Raw genomic sequence first — 14,031 nt, forward strand, 5'->3', positions numbered from 1 at the left:
GTACACAAGTGGGAGTGGCCTGCGGAGGTTGAGGCTTGGCCAGGTCCTGGGGCTAGCACAGGTATTTAGATGTCTCCTGCTGGTCGCTGCCTTGTTCCAGTCTCATGCTACCCTTGTCCCTGTCCTGCTCACCCACCTCTCCCCCACTTGGGAGGAGTGAGTGCCCGCCAGACAGACTGCATTCTGCCCTGAAAGATCAGCTGGCTTTGGCAGCGGGTGGAAGCGCAGCTGCCCGCTGGGGTGAGACCGGCGGGGCAGCTGGAGGCTCCCACAGTGGCCCATCACTTTGCAGAGCCCTGCCCACACCTCCTTGCTTCCCTGGGCCCAGGAGGGTGCTACGGCTGCGCTGCTGTTCTACCACTGACCTGCTTGAATGTGTCCGCTTCATGGGGGAGGGAGCCTGTCACCTGCCATACGTGGATAAGCATGTGTCTTTGTGTCCCTCACCAGCATGGGCGTGAGGGTGATGGACACATCCTGGGTGGCTCGAAGAGGCTCCTCGGCAGGCCGGAAAGGGTCATGTGCCCCGCCCTCCACGCAGCCCCCTGCCCCGCCAGCAGAGCTGGCCGCACCTCTGCCCTCGCCCCTTCCGGAGCAGCTCCCAGAGGAACCCACAGTGCCCTCGCTTTCTCCATCCAGCCTGGGCCTCCAGCCTGGGGCTGAACGGACCAGGTAAGCCCGGGCAGGCTGCCTTCTGTGCGGGGGGTGGCGGGGCTCCCTGCACCCACTTCCAGCCTCTTGGATTCCATCATCCCCCCATTTCTATGCATTCACGTTGGCCTTCCACATCATACTGGTGCTCAGGAAGTCACCACAGCTCCCTGAACTATCAGATGCAGGCCAGGCTCTCCTAGAAGAACATCCCTAGCAGACAGCAAATTTACCCAGAGGCAACTTGTACAGAGGTATGGGGAACCTCAGTTCCTGGCTCTCCATTTCCCCTCCCTCTGCCATAATGACTTCCCTATTTTGCAATTTCGAATTTCAGTACTTCTCCTTTCCTCTCCTCTACCCTTAGATTTGTGGAGCCATGTTTACTGCTAACAAGGGTGTAAACCAGGGAAGGGGTGAAGGTCATGTGGTCATGCTGGCCCAGCAAACTTTGCAGCTGGCCGCATGGTTGTATTTCCATTCTCCTAAGGGGAGAAGAAAGACGGAGGACAAGCTCATTTCATCACTGGTTCATGAGGTCTTACAGAGAACCGTGTCTATCCAAAGCTGAAACATGCGATCTGCGCCTTCTCGGGGTGCGCATTCCAGCGAGTAGATGCTCAGGATGATTAAGGCACGTGGTCACACCTAGCGTCTCCGCAGAAGGAGGCTGGACCTGCCCTTCCTTAAAGGGGTGGCTTCTAGAAGTGGGACGTGCACAGCAAACTACTTTGCTGTTCTGTTCGTGTGTTTCTATGTGTTCTCAAATAGCAATCCAGAGAACTAGAAAGGCTGTGTCAGATCAGATATCACTGTGAATTGTCATTGGAGGATGCGGCATCCCTCCATGTCCACTGCAGTGAAAAATTGGGGACCATGAGAGGCTGAACCTTTTAACCCAATCTTTGATTTCATGCTCACTCACATGCACACACAAACACCCCAAATGAAGGTATTGTGGGTACTTTACTGTAATGGGGAAATGAGAAAGGGAAAGGGGACAGTGACAGTTTGGGAGAGGGGACTGATACTGGATGTGCTTGGGTTGCTGCTGATGGCTCCAACTCAGGGGACGGGCAGAGCTGGGTCTGGAGGGGTGCTCACCAGGCTGCGGGCCCACAAGAGGGATGCGGACAGGAGACCAAGCTCAGTGGAGAAGCAAAGGCTGATGGCTGTGGGCTGGCAAGGCAGACAGGTAGGAAGTAGACCAACAGGAGACTTGCTGGCAAGATTCCCTTTACAGACACTCACTGGCTTCATCCTGATTTCCTCTTATAACGGAGACTTGGTGCCAAACAACATTTGACATATAAATGATAATCCTAGAAAAGGCCCCTCAAAGATGGATTTCCCCTGGCCCTGATATGTTCTCAGATGCTATAGATGGATGGCTTTGGAGAGTCTCTCTCTCATTGCTCTGTAGTCCTGCTGTCCCCTTTTCCGGGAATAGCCAGTCCTGTAGCCTTCCTTTGGCTGTCCTGTCCCTGTTTGCCTTGTCCCACTCTCCTACTCTCCCCACAGGATTCCTCCCAGTGCAAACCAGTGTTCCATTGCTTTTTGTTTCTTTCTCTGTTTTTTCGGTTTTCTGGACACTTGCAGCCCCGATGGCATTTCCTCCAGTTGCTTGATCCCTGTTACGGCCCTTCCTTACCTCCCTGTGACTTGCTCCCATCTCCCACTCCCTGCCATCTCCAGCCCCTCATCCCCTCTCCCTCCAGGCTGGTGGCTTTATCTAGCCAGGCTCAGCCTCTGCACCCTGCTCATCTGCTTGGCATTAACTCTGACCCCAAACTCTGCTTCCTGCCCCTTTGCACTCCAGCTCCTGGAGTCTTGTGCCCCAAAATCAACCTGTCCTCAAACATGTTGTAACTGTGCCTCAACCATGTGGCACCCCTTAGGACCAGCTTCCACCCCACCTCTCCCCCTGGGTAAGCTGCACCTGGGCTGGGGAGAGGATCCAGGCCGTGTAGGTGAATTCTTGTTTCTGCTGTGGGGGCAGGTCTAGGTGGAAGAGAAAAGAAGGGTGAACTCCTTGGTCCCTAGATTCTTGTCCATCTAGGGGAAAGAAGAAGAGTCTATTATGCCTCAAGAAGCAGTTGTTTTGTTTGCTTGTCTTGTGTTTTCTTTTATTGTTTTATTGTTTTATTTTACCTTTCTCTTGCGGGAGGCAGAGATGACAGAAGAGTGGAGGGATATTAGGCATTAGTGCCTTGAGTGCCTGGCCAACTTGGGCCTGAAAAGGAGTGAAAGACAAGTTCTTGCCCAGCCAGAGTGAGGCCAGGGGCAGTGAGGCAAGGGGTTGTCGTTCTTGCTGTTTATTTATTTTTTAATATTTTATTTATTTACTTTTAGAGAGAGGGGAAGAAAGGGAGAAAAATATCAATGTGTAGTTGCCTCTCATGTGCCGCCCCCCCCCCAATGGGGACTGGGCCTGCAACCCAGCCATGTGCCCTGACTGGGAATCAAACCAGCAACCCTTTGGTTCACAGGCTGGTGCTCGATCCACTGAGTCACACCAGTGAGGGCTCGTGATGTTTATTCACAAGACAGAGAAAGGAATGAATGCTCTCCCGGACCTCTGAGGAAATGGTCCTTCCCCTTGGGTGGTATAACACTTACCCTGAGAAGGGGAGTGTGTACTGCTGCCTCAAACAAACAAGGCCTCCCCTCCCTCCCCAACGTGGGGAAAACTAGCTGAGCTTGGATGGTGTTTGCTGCTCAGTCTCAGACCCCTCCAGCCTTTCTCGCCACACCCCAGGGGAGTGAGTAGCATATTCTTAGCTTTTTCATATTTGGAGTTTCCAGACTCATTCAGGGAAGAAATGGGTTCTCACTGCGTTTGCAGGGAAGAAATAACCGATGTGGAGGATTTAGGTTTCCATGTTTCCTGTTTCCTACCTGAGGGCACCAGAGTCCATGTAGGTTCTAGCAAGAACAACAGGTAGCTCCCAACCCTAGGTCACCGCCCTGATTCCCCAGGGGCTCCTGCAGCACTATACTGAACACAGGTGAGGACCCTGAGGGGAAACATGGAGGTCGCTTGCTAATGTCTGCCATTGGTGGCATGATAGGGGATGGTAGGGGGTGAGGAGTCAGCCCCATATTTGCTATCCCTGGTCTGCGGAGTGGAGTCAAACAGAGTGTCTCTTAACATGTACTCGATCCTTAGGAGAATGCCTGAAAAAGAGCCAGCAGTGAGGGATGAGCCCTGTTTGGGACCTGGTAGCTCAGGGTGTCCTTTTATTAGTTGGAGGGACTCCAGAGACCCTCAGTGCCATTGACCCTGATCCCCCATCCAAGGCTGAAGGGCTGGGACTTGAACTGGCCCACATTTGGGAATACAGCCAGGGTCTGTTTTAACCCTGTGGTTTGCTGGGACCTCCTGAGTTTGAGGAGGAGCCCCCAGTTTGTCCCTGCTCTGAGATGTTACAGAGGTTCAGAGAGAGCCATGGTCATGCAGCTTCTCAGTGGGAGCCCAGGCCTGCGGCCCTCATGGGCACACTGACACCAGCGAGTCCTCCTGCTCTGCTCTGCTGGGGCTATGGAAGGGATGAGCACACTTAAACGTGTTCCAGTTTCAGGATGTCCAAGAGTCCCAGGGTTGATCACAGGGTACAGAGGGGGTTCAGGAGCCCCGCCACCCATTACTCAGGTCTCCTGGTGGAGAGAGGGTAGAGGCATTGAAAGGAAGCTGAAGGTGAGGGCCACAGAGGGGGCTCTCAGAGCCCCGAGAAGGGACAGTCACCGCTGGAGGCAACCTGAAGATGTTAGGAAGGGCCTGAGACAGGGCAGAGCTGGCCCTGAAGAACAGCCATTACCATCCATGTGCTGGTCCTGAAGTTGCCCAAGTTCAGGGGTTCTGCTTTGTCCTGCGTGCTTGTGTTTCAGCACTTCCAAAGGCAAGGAACTTTCTCCAGGGTCTGGACAGAAGGGAACTCCGGGCTCCAGCCAAGGGGCACCCTGCGTGGGGACGCAACCAGGGATGCAGCCAGGCACCAGCCCCAGCCAGCCGCCTGCAGACCAGAGCCCTCACACTCTCCGGAAAGGTATGTCCCCACCACCCTCTCTCCACACCTGTTGTCTCAGGCTAGGATAGCTTCACACTGTCCTGAGAACTCATTTCCCTCGCTTAACATGGATACTTAGAAACCGTGAGACATTCCTGGTCCGTGCTTAGAGGTTTTGGGAGATAGCCCACCCCAAGGGGGCGTCATCTCATGGCTAATCCCCAGTTTGCTCATTTGTACGGTGGGCTCATTAGGGGCATGTACAGAGTATGCCTTCCCACACACCGAGACCTCTGTGCAGAGTGGCTGTGCAGGATGACACGTGTCTTCCACGCTCCCTGCCAGGCCCCATGACATGGTTTAAGACGTGTATGGAGTCTTCTGTAGGAGACCCCTGCCCCTCAGCCGGCACCTCACACAGCCACCTGCCCCTGGGGTTGTTTGAAGAATGGTACAGAGAAGAAGGAATTGAATTGTTTCTACAGGAGCCCCGCCCTTTGATATTTCTGCTTTAGAAGTTCTAAGAATTTCTACCCTGACCTCTGAGCCACCTGGCCCAGAATCTGCCACTGGAACCCACTGTAGAAGGCCCAGTTATCCTCTCTGAAATGCCTCCTGAAAGCTGAAGACATGCTCCATGGTGACATTGCATAAATGGGGAGCCGCAGGGCATGTGTGCTTATTCGAGACTTTTTTGTTTGTTTTTACCTTATGTCATTGCTTTGCAAAGGCTTTAAATTGTTTAAAATAGCATACATAATGTTTAGTTTGCTCTCGATTCAGGCCTTTCCAGCTTCTAGATGTGGCTTTAGCTCCAGGACTTTCGGGACAGGGCTGGTTCGCCTTGGGCACTCATACCTTCCTGATGGGGCCTTTCCAGCCTCCCTGGCTCCAGGCTGCTGTGCGATCCCATTATCTGGGTCTGCTCTCCCCAGCCCCTCCTGCGCATTCCCTGGTCCTGCCTTCTGCGTTCACAAGTAGTAGCCCCCACTGTGTGCAGAGCTCTAAGGGCCAAACAGCAACAGGCAGAGCCACTGTTCTAGACACTGTGGGTCATGCGGGGAGCTCCAGAGTTTTTCCCCAAACCAGACCGACAGGCTTTCCTCTCCATCTGGGTAGAGGTCCTCGGCCATATTTGTGTGTGAGGCCTCTAACCCTCCCCCGCAGCCCAACCAAGCAGGGTCATGGCTAAGCCCTTGTTCTGTCCAAAGGCAGCAGCTTCCTAGTGCCAGCGGCAGCTTGGCCCTTCGAGTTCTCACAGCACCCTGGACCTGTGCGGGCAGCGCAGCCCAGAGCCACGGAGGTCCCTTTCCCCAGTGACATTCAGTAGCCCAGCCATCATTTGAAAGATCCAACTTTCTTCTTCACCCTCCACCATTGCCCACGCATGGTATACTTAGCTTTTTTTTTTAACCCCTCAACTTTAGACAGCATGCCCAAAGTTTTACCCCATGCCCTCGCCCTATAACTGCCCAGAAGTGGTAAACATCATCACAGACATTTGAGGTCTGGGGAGTTAGCCAACCCCAAGAGGGGTCATTTCATCACTGGTCCCCAGTTTACTCATTTGAACAGTGGGTGATGCCACTGTGTCCTCCCTCTCCCATCACGGAGGAGAAGACCCATTCAAGCATGATTCCCAGGGTGTCCATCCACTGGCTTCTCACGGTGGAGTCACCCCGCTTCAGCCAGCATAGCTGAAACATGGTTTGGTTAAGTCACAGGGACATGGTACTGTACACACGTGGTCCCACTCGGTGATTGCAGTGTGCTGTGGGGAAGGGCGTTCAGTGCACTGCCGCGGGGCGTCCCGTGGGTGGGCCGCGGAGGGATCTGAGCCCCGTTAGGTGGGACCCCGAAGAATTCGCCCCCTTTTTGTCTGCACTGCAGAAGCCAGGGAAGGGTATGAGGCATGACTGGGATAGGTTTAGTTCCACGGAGAGGGGAGAAAACGGTCCCCGATGCCTCCTTGAGGCTTAAGGGGCCATTTCTTCTAGAATTTGGGGTACCCACAGCCAGCCCTCCCTTAAGTCTAACAGATGAGTGATCACTTTCTCAAAATGTTTACCCTGAATGTTTGAATTTCTCATCTTTCTCGGTTCATTTTCAATAAAAAGTATAATGCACTTGTCATATAATGCGTTAGCACGATTAAGCAAGCAAAAAGGAAAATGAAGGCACTGTGGAGGAGGCTGGGGCAGTGCTGTGCTTAGAACAGCGCATCGGTGCCTCTGTGCCTAGTTACACCCAGAGGGCGAGATTCTTAAAAGAAAAACACCTTTGGGGCCAGAAGGAGGAAGGGACCGAGGGCACACCAAGGAATGGGCCTCTGTGGTCCAAGTGTTTGGCCCCTGGACAGGTTCAGCCAGAAGTTAGCATTCCCTTTTCTGGGACTGTCGTCCCGTCCAGGGTCCACTGTCACAGGTTGAACTCTCACTGTTTTGTGTCGGACCCTGTTCTCGGACTCAGTCTTCCTCAGTGTACCTCCGACACCAGTGCCGCTCAGGAGTGGTAGCAGGATGCTGGCACTCAGCCGCCACCGTGGAGGGGAGTGTGTTCTGCGGTTTGGCTGTGTGCGTGCAAGTGTGTGCGTGTGCAAGCATGCGTGTAGCTCATGGCAGGCATCCAGAGATGAGGAGGAGAAATTAGTGAACAGACAGGAAGATACAAAAGCATGCAATTCTAGGTTAATTTCAAAAAATTGCCTGGCCTGCTCTCAGGGCACCAAGAGCTGGGGTGGCCAGGGGCAGGAGGTGGTGAAGGGTGTGCTAACAGCCACATGGGCCACAGGATTCACCTAACATTGTGTGTTGCTGCTGTTGTGTTGTTTTCCCTTCCAGTTTCCAAAAAGCTGGCCCCGATTCCACCCAAGGTTCCCTTCGGCCAGCCAGGCGCTGTGATGGAACAGTCCCCCAGCCAGCCCTCCCCACTCAGCCTGTCTCCTACGCCACCAAGCACCCCGTCGCCCTACGGACTGAGCTACCCTCACGGGTACCCCTTGGCCTCAGGCCAGCTCTCCCCAGCTGCTGCAGCACCCCCTCTGGCCTCCCCTTCCAGCTTCACGAGCACTTTAACCAAATCACGGCCCACCCCTAAGCCCCGGCAGAGGCCCACCCTGCCGCCTCCGCAGCCGCCCACGATGAACCTCTCCGCCTCCAGTCCGCAGTCCACGGAGCACCCGGTGCTCGACGGCATGTCCCCCGGGGAAAGCATGTCTACAGGTAACCCAGCCTCAGCTTCCTCAGGTGCCTCCGTGAACCTCAGCAAAATGGGCTTAGTGCCGGGACTGCTGGTGCCACCCCCCGCTAACCAATCTCCACCTGTAGTGGGGTAGCCAGGCCAGTGCCACATGCAGCTACTGAGAGGGCTCCTTGGACACCCCATCAGCCAGTGGAGAGCCTTTCGAGATGGACCCCAGATGTCCTGCAGAGGGGCTTCTTAGGGGATTCCTCCAAGTGAATGCTGGTGACCCAGGGCTCTGCTTCTGTTCTGAGCTGGGGACTGAGTGCTCTGAGTTCTTTAGGGTGGGGCCTTCAGAGAAGCCTGGAGGCTGGGTGCTGATCACAGACGAGGGCCCCAAAGTGCAGTGAGAGCCTGGAGGCTTTCCCAAGCCTCTCGACAGGTACACCCCCACAGCTGGAGAACAGATGCTCAGAACCAAAGACATTTTTTGGTATTAATTAATAAGCCTAATTAGAAAAATGTTTTTCTAGTAATACATATTTAGTCAAGGGTCAGTTTCAGAAAAGGTGGGTGTCCTCCTGGTTCTCAGAGGAGCTAATCGGACAGACAAGCCCACATGGCGAAGTTTAGTTTTGCTTTAAATTTAAAATCAAAGATGGAGCTATTCCCCCCAGGAAGATATGAAAACATGAAACCATAGCACACAAGTAGCATGAGCCATTTGTAGATGGGAAGAAGATGACATTTTTGGAACATCTCCCCGGACACGGACCACACGAAGTTAGAAACTCAGCACATCTGCTGTGGCCACCGGGGCCAGCACAGCATTGTCCTGTTGCAGGGAGGCAGGCCAGGTGTCGGGCTGTGTCTCGGAATAGAGCCAGCCTCCACCCCACTACCCCTACCCCATTCACCAGGCAGCAGGGCGTGAGCACATCTGCTGGCCTTGTCCCCATTAGCAGAAGGTGAGGCAACTGGGGACAGAGCACTCCCACACCCCCACACACACCACACTTGCCACAGACGCACATCCATGTACACACACCACACAGATGCACATACTGCAGATACACACGACAGCAGTGATGCCCTAGGGGACTGGGCATTCTCAGGAGGTGGGCATTCTGCCACCTGCGGCCCCCATGGCCATCTCCAAGGCTGACTCCCAATTAGACGGCTGGGTTAGCCTGGGTGGTTCGGCTCCTTGCTGCCTGTGAAAAGTCTAGTCCAACGTGAGTATTTGTGACGGGTGAGATTTAAATACTGTGAGGGGCAGCCGTCTGGTGATTTGGCTTGTTTCTGGATGTGATTAATGTTGAGGTCCAGCCTCTGTCGTCTACCAGGGCTTATAAGAAGTTAAGGAAATTCTCACTTGAACAGCAACAGAGAGCACCACTTCCCCCTGGTGGTTCTCGGTGATGACGTGTGTCCTCAGTGAGCCCTGCTGGGAGGGATCACAGGCCCACTGCTCTCGGGGCTCACGGCCACACCCTGGCAGTCGTGGTTACCCCAAGTTGTCTGGGGGGGCACTCCTCACACCTCAGCCTGCCAACTTCTGCAGCCAACCCAAGGAAGGGACGCAGAGTATTGCTGGTACTGGAAGCAACAGAATGAGCAACAGCTATCACTCTGAAGCATCTGTGAGGTAGAATGAGGAGAAATTTGGGGACAATGAGTGGGCAGGAGAAGGCACTGAGGGACAGGTAGTGCACCCGCCAGCAGGGGAGGAATAGCACAACCCCCTTCCGTGGCCCCCCCGTCTGAGCCACTGACTTACAGACTGAATCACAACCCCCCCCCCCCAACATGCCTGTTCTGTTTGCATGTTCCGTGGCAGCAGAACCTGGTTCTGTCCTCGGGTGCACAGGCCTTGGGGCCAGAGCAGAAGCTGCAATGATTTGATGTGGTCCCCTGACTGTGAAACTTGGCATATTTTTTTGTTGCGTTCTTGTTTTGTCATGTTTATTCTTTTCTCCGAATCCTGTCATTGTGTCCTTGCAGCTGTGTGACGTGTGCCGCAGTGTTGGATACGTGTGAGGGGATGTTCAGGGTAAGCGGCCCCAGCCTGCCCTGTGCTCCCGCCGGAGCCAGTGGCCACCGCTCTCTGCCCCGCCTCCTGCATGTGGCTCAGACTCGCACAGCGGCTTCACCCCTGTCGCTTCCCCAGCCTCAGCAGGAGCTGCCAGGCTGCGAGCTCATTGGGCTTTCTGGGATCTCTGGCCATGTCTTTGATTGTACTCTCTTGGCCGTAGGAGATGGGGGAGAAAGCCAGTCACCTAGTCCACCATCCCTTCCTCTCCCCATGGTTGAGAATTGAAGGGTCACAGGCTTGTTCTTCGCATGATGAACTTTTGTTATCATTGGCATGCCTGCTGAAGACTTCTGTGTCCCATGTCTAGGGACAACGCCTCACCTACACCTTAGTGTAGGACGTGTCTGAGGAAGGGCCTGCCCGCTGCCAGTCCCCACCACGCAGGTGCAGCCTGCCTCATGTGAGTGCACACTAGTGGTCTCCACTTTTAGACAGCCTAGCTTGCCATCCCCTAGGCTGAGTAGGCTGAGACAGCTGGCACATCCTGAGGACTCAGTAGTATCACAGTACATACTGAGCTCATTTTTTCCACCCCAGTACAATCAATATTTTGGAACATTTATACCAGTTTCTGCCTGGTCTCCTCCTATGCTCAAAAGAGCAGATGCTCAAAAGAAGGGGCGACCAGAGTGAGCCAGAGGAGGACCCTTGGGTGGGTGTCCCCCACGAGAGCCGCAGAGTCCAGTGACAGGCATGGTGGGAGGGCATCCAGCACCCACAGATGGGTCTCCTAACTTCTGCAGCTTCCTTGGAAACAAGAAACAAGCCACCCTGCCCTCCGCACCCCCTGCCTTGTCAGTGGGGCCTCTTCCCCGTGCCCTCCCCACCCTCATCCTGGGAGTCTCTGAGGGAACAGCCAGGAGAACAGCTGACTGCTCATTCCCAGTCAGTGCCTGTTCTGGGCTGGGTGCGCTTCACCTGCTCTGTTTCTGTCACACAGACCTGTCACCATCATTTGGTGTGCCCGTCTGTCTGTGGGGCACAGGGAAGGAAGACACCTGTCCAAGGCTATACTCTTCCTGGTGGCAGAGGTGGGACTTGGACTCCAAGCCTCAGGGCCTGTGCCTTCCCCAACAGAGAAAGAAGGCATGGATGGCGGGGTGTGCCCTGGGCCAGGAGTGGCTGCTCGGCCCCCAGGGATGGGCCCCAGCAGTGAGAACGAGACACAGGCACCCTCTGGAGCCGGAGGAGGAGGAGCGAGTGGCCTTCACTAGCAGAGCTGAGACCCCGCAATCTCTGCTCCCGAAGGCAGCAGGATGAACACAGGCAGGGATGACGATCTGATGACTGTTGGGGGTGGGGTGCGAGAGAAGGAGCTTTGTTCGAAAGCTTCCATGTCTGTATAATGTCTTTTAGGACCGTGTCCAGATGTCTGTCTGTCTACCTGGTATGACATTCTTTGGGCTAAATGTTTTACTTTAAAAAAAAGAAAAAGGCCAACAAAAAGGCAACAAAATGCCCACCTCCTGGTTCTGGCCCAGGGCCGTCTCCCTCCTAGGTGTGCTCCTCCCACAACCCAGGGGCTGCCCCGGGCCCAGGGCACAGCCAGGCTGAGTGGAGGCAGACACTGAACAGGCCAAGGAAGGGGGTGACATGACTGAGGAAAAGGGGCCCAGGGTCCATGGCTCCAGGCTCCACAGCCTTCCAGGGAGCCTCCTATTGCTGCCCCTGCCCCCTGCCTCAGGCAGTGCAGTCCTGAGGCCCAGGGCACCTGTGAAGAGGGTACAGAGCAGCCCCAGGGCCTAGCACATGTCCTTACCTGGGCCAAGCTGCCTGATCTCCAGGTCAGCTTTGCCACTTCAACGCCACAGATGCCTCCGACCCCACAGACCCTGAGCCCTGTTGCCAGAGGTACGTTCTTCCTGATCACCTCGCAGGGAGAATGACCTGTAGTGCCCAAACAAGGCTGCATTGGAAGTGAGCTGCTTCCTGAGGGCTGAGAGAGGGGGTTCCTACATTTGGGAAGCAAGTTGCTACAACTGCTGCCAGGCTTCTTGCTCCTGAGGGCACCCCTCTGCCTGGCCCTGTCAGCATCTGCAGTATACTGTTCATGGCCTCAGAGTGAGGGCTCCCATTCACTGGGAAAAGGGGTGTTTTTCCACTGTCTGCAGACCTCAGAGAGCTAACTGCAGCCCTGAAATCCCCAGAAAGCTGTCACTGGGACCGGCCCAGAGGCAGGGAGTGTATGGTGGCCAGCCGGGAGCTGTCCTTACAGTCCTCTGTGAGCTGCCCTAGAGGAATCTGGATGCTGGTCCTACAGGCTTGCTTGTCCATAGAAGCAAAGCGGCCCATCCCTGCCCTGACCCCCCAAACGCTTCAGCCGGCCCCCAAGTGCAGGCTGGCCCTGCACTGGCTCATCTGCTACACTTCTTTACGCAATGCGCAACTCGTAGCCTGCCACCCCTCACCTTGGCCAAAAAGCCCCTTCTCACCTCTCTCTCTGCTGACTTCCAGATCTCGTTCACTTTGATGTCCCCTCCATCCACGTAGAGCTTGGATCCACGCTCCGCCTGAGTCCCCTGGAGCACGCACGGCGACCCTCGGTGACTGAGAAGAGGGACTCGGAGGAGGAGTCTGAGAGCACCGCCCTTTGACACGCGTGTACACACCTGGGCCCGGACCAGCACACAGCCAGCGCCCATGGGCTTGCCAAGGGTCCTCCATTGGCTCTTTGGTGTCACTGCTAACACAAGGCTGGAGTTTTGCAGAAAACTGCCAATTCCAGCCTGTGTGGCAAATGTCGGTGGTGCCAATTTTGTTTGTTCCCTTTGGATGGTGACTTTGGCCTTTTGTTTGATCTTTGCCTTTTGACTTTGTGCCTATTTGATCCACTTTCGGCCTCCGTGCCCAGCAACAGCCCTCCCCACCCAAGGGCCCGCTGGTGGGAACTGTCTGCAGGGTGGGGCTGTGAGGGAGGCCGAGCTGTCCCCGGGGTTAGGCCTGGGGCCACCACCGGCTCTGACGGCAAACGGCTCTGTGGCTGCAGCAGGGAGATGGGGTAGCAGGGGCTCTTTGCTCTGGGGGACTAGATCCGGGACCCTCGGCGCCCTGGGGCTGCCTGCTGCCAGGGGAGGCTGCCCGTCACTGTGGGGTCTGAAGTAAATGGCTTAAAACAAAATCTGTTTCACTTCTTAAGTTTCATTTTTCCACACCCTGTGACTGAAAGCTCCTGTTTCTACCTTATTGTTTTACACTTTCGAATTTAAAAACTGACTTTAAGGATGTCTAGAGGGCCTGAAGGTAGCTCCCGCACCCCCGTCAAACATCTGATCACATGACAGCCCCACAAGGTGTGTGGGGTCCAGGAGCCGCCACCTCTCTGGCGGTCACAGGTGAACAGCAATAACTGTTACCCAGAGCAGGCGGCCGGAGGTGGCGCAGGCCCTCAGACCCCGGGCCAGCGCCGCAGCCCGCGGTGCGGCGAGCCTGTCACGCTTGGGGTGGAGGCGGCAAGGAACGTGCGGGCCGTGCATGCCAAGTCCGACTCTACAGTTTTATCCTTTTAAAATAGATACGATATACCTATACACGATATATTTGTACATATGAAATTTCTCTATATTTGTTTAATTTGAGCCATTCAATCTAAACCAATGTACAGGTGTACAATGAGACATTTAAACGCTTAGTTATTTTTCCCAACCATGTAAAGCCGCTTCTCTCTGACTGTGGGACCGGCCAACTTGGACGCTAGCAGCTTCACGCACTTCCTGGCCGGGGCGGCTCAGCACCCAGTTTGTAATGAAGCCCGGGGGTTGAAAGTATCTTTAAAAACATGTACAAATAGTTGTCAAAAGTCATCTTATTAAAATAGATTTATTCTCCCTGAGCATGGCTGTGGTTGTTTAAGGGACATGTGGGGGCAGGGCCGCGGCACCAGCTGCTGCCTCAGGAGGAGCCCAGGGGCAGGCCCAGCCTGCCCTCGCGGCTCCCTCAGCACCCGGGTTGTTAAAGTGTCTCTGTTCTCCTTGGTAGGGAGAATATACAAATAAACACTGGGTTTACCTTTAACATTTCTTTTAATTCTCAGGCACTAACCTCGTGTTGTTAAATCTCGTAAGGAGGGCAAGACAGCCTTATATCGCGCTACCCCTCAGT

The 14,031-nt window shown here is 54.9% G+C and overlaps 1 protein-coding gene across 3 annotated transcripts in view; it reads left to right on the plus strand.

The window, feature by feature from the left end:
* The window catches only part of ARHGAP44 (Rho GTPase activating protein 44), a 180,952-nt gene extending 167,190 nt beyond the window's left edge, over positions 1-13,762 (plus strand). For 2 of the 3 annotated variants that reach the window (XM_045824053.1, XM_045824054.1), the window contains 4 exons: positions 451-672; positions 4,540-4,697; positions 7,499-7,879; positions 12,388-13,762. In XM_045824053.1, the coding sequence (XP_045680009.1) occupies positions 451-672; positions 4,540-4,697; positions 7,499-7,879; positions 12,388-12,527 (901 nt within the window). In that variant the 3' untranslated portion in view covers positions 12,528-13,762. Of the gene's footprint in view, positions 1-450; positions 673-4,539; positions 4,698-7,498; positions 7,880-9,842; positions 9,892-12,387 lie in introns of all 3 variants that reach the window. The other variant, XM_045824055.1, reaches the window with a different exon arrangement.
* The last annotated feature ends 269 nt before the right edge of the window (positions 13,763-14,031 follow it).

This window comes from Phyllostomus hastatus, unplaced genomic scaffold (genome assembly GCF_019186645.2).
Source record: "Phyllostomus hastatus isolate PE091 unplaced genomic scaffold, TTU_PhHast_1.1 phas_scaffold_55, whole genome shotgun sequence".
In the NCBI taxonomy this organism is placed as follows: domain Eukaryota; kingdom Metazoa; phylum Chordata; class Mammalia; order Chiroptera; family Phyllostomidae; genus Phyllostomus; species Phyllostomus hastatus.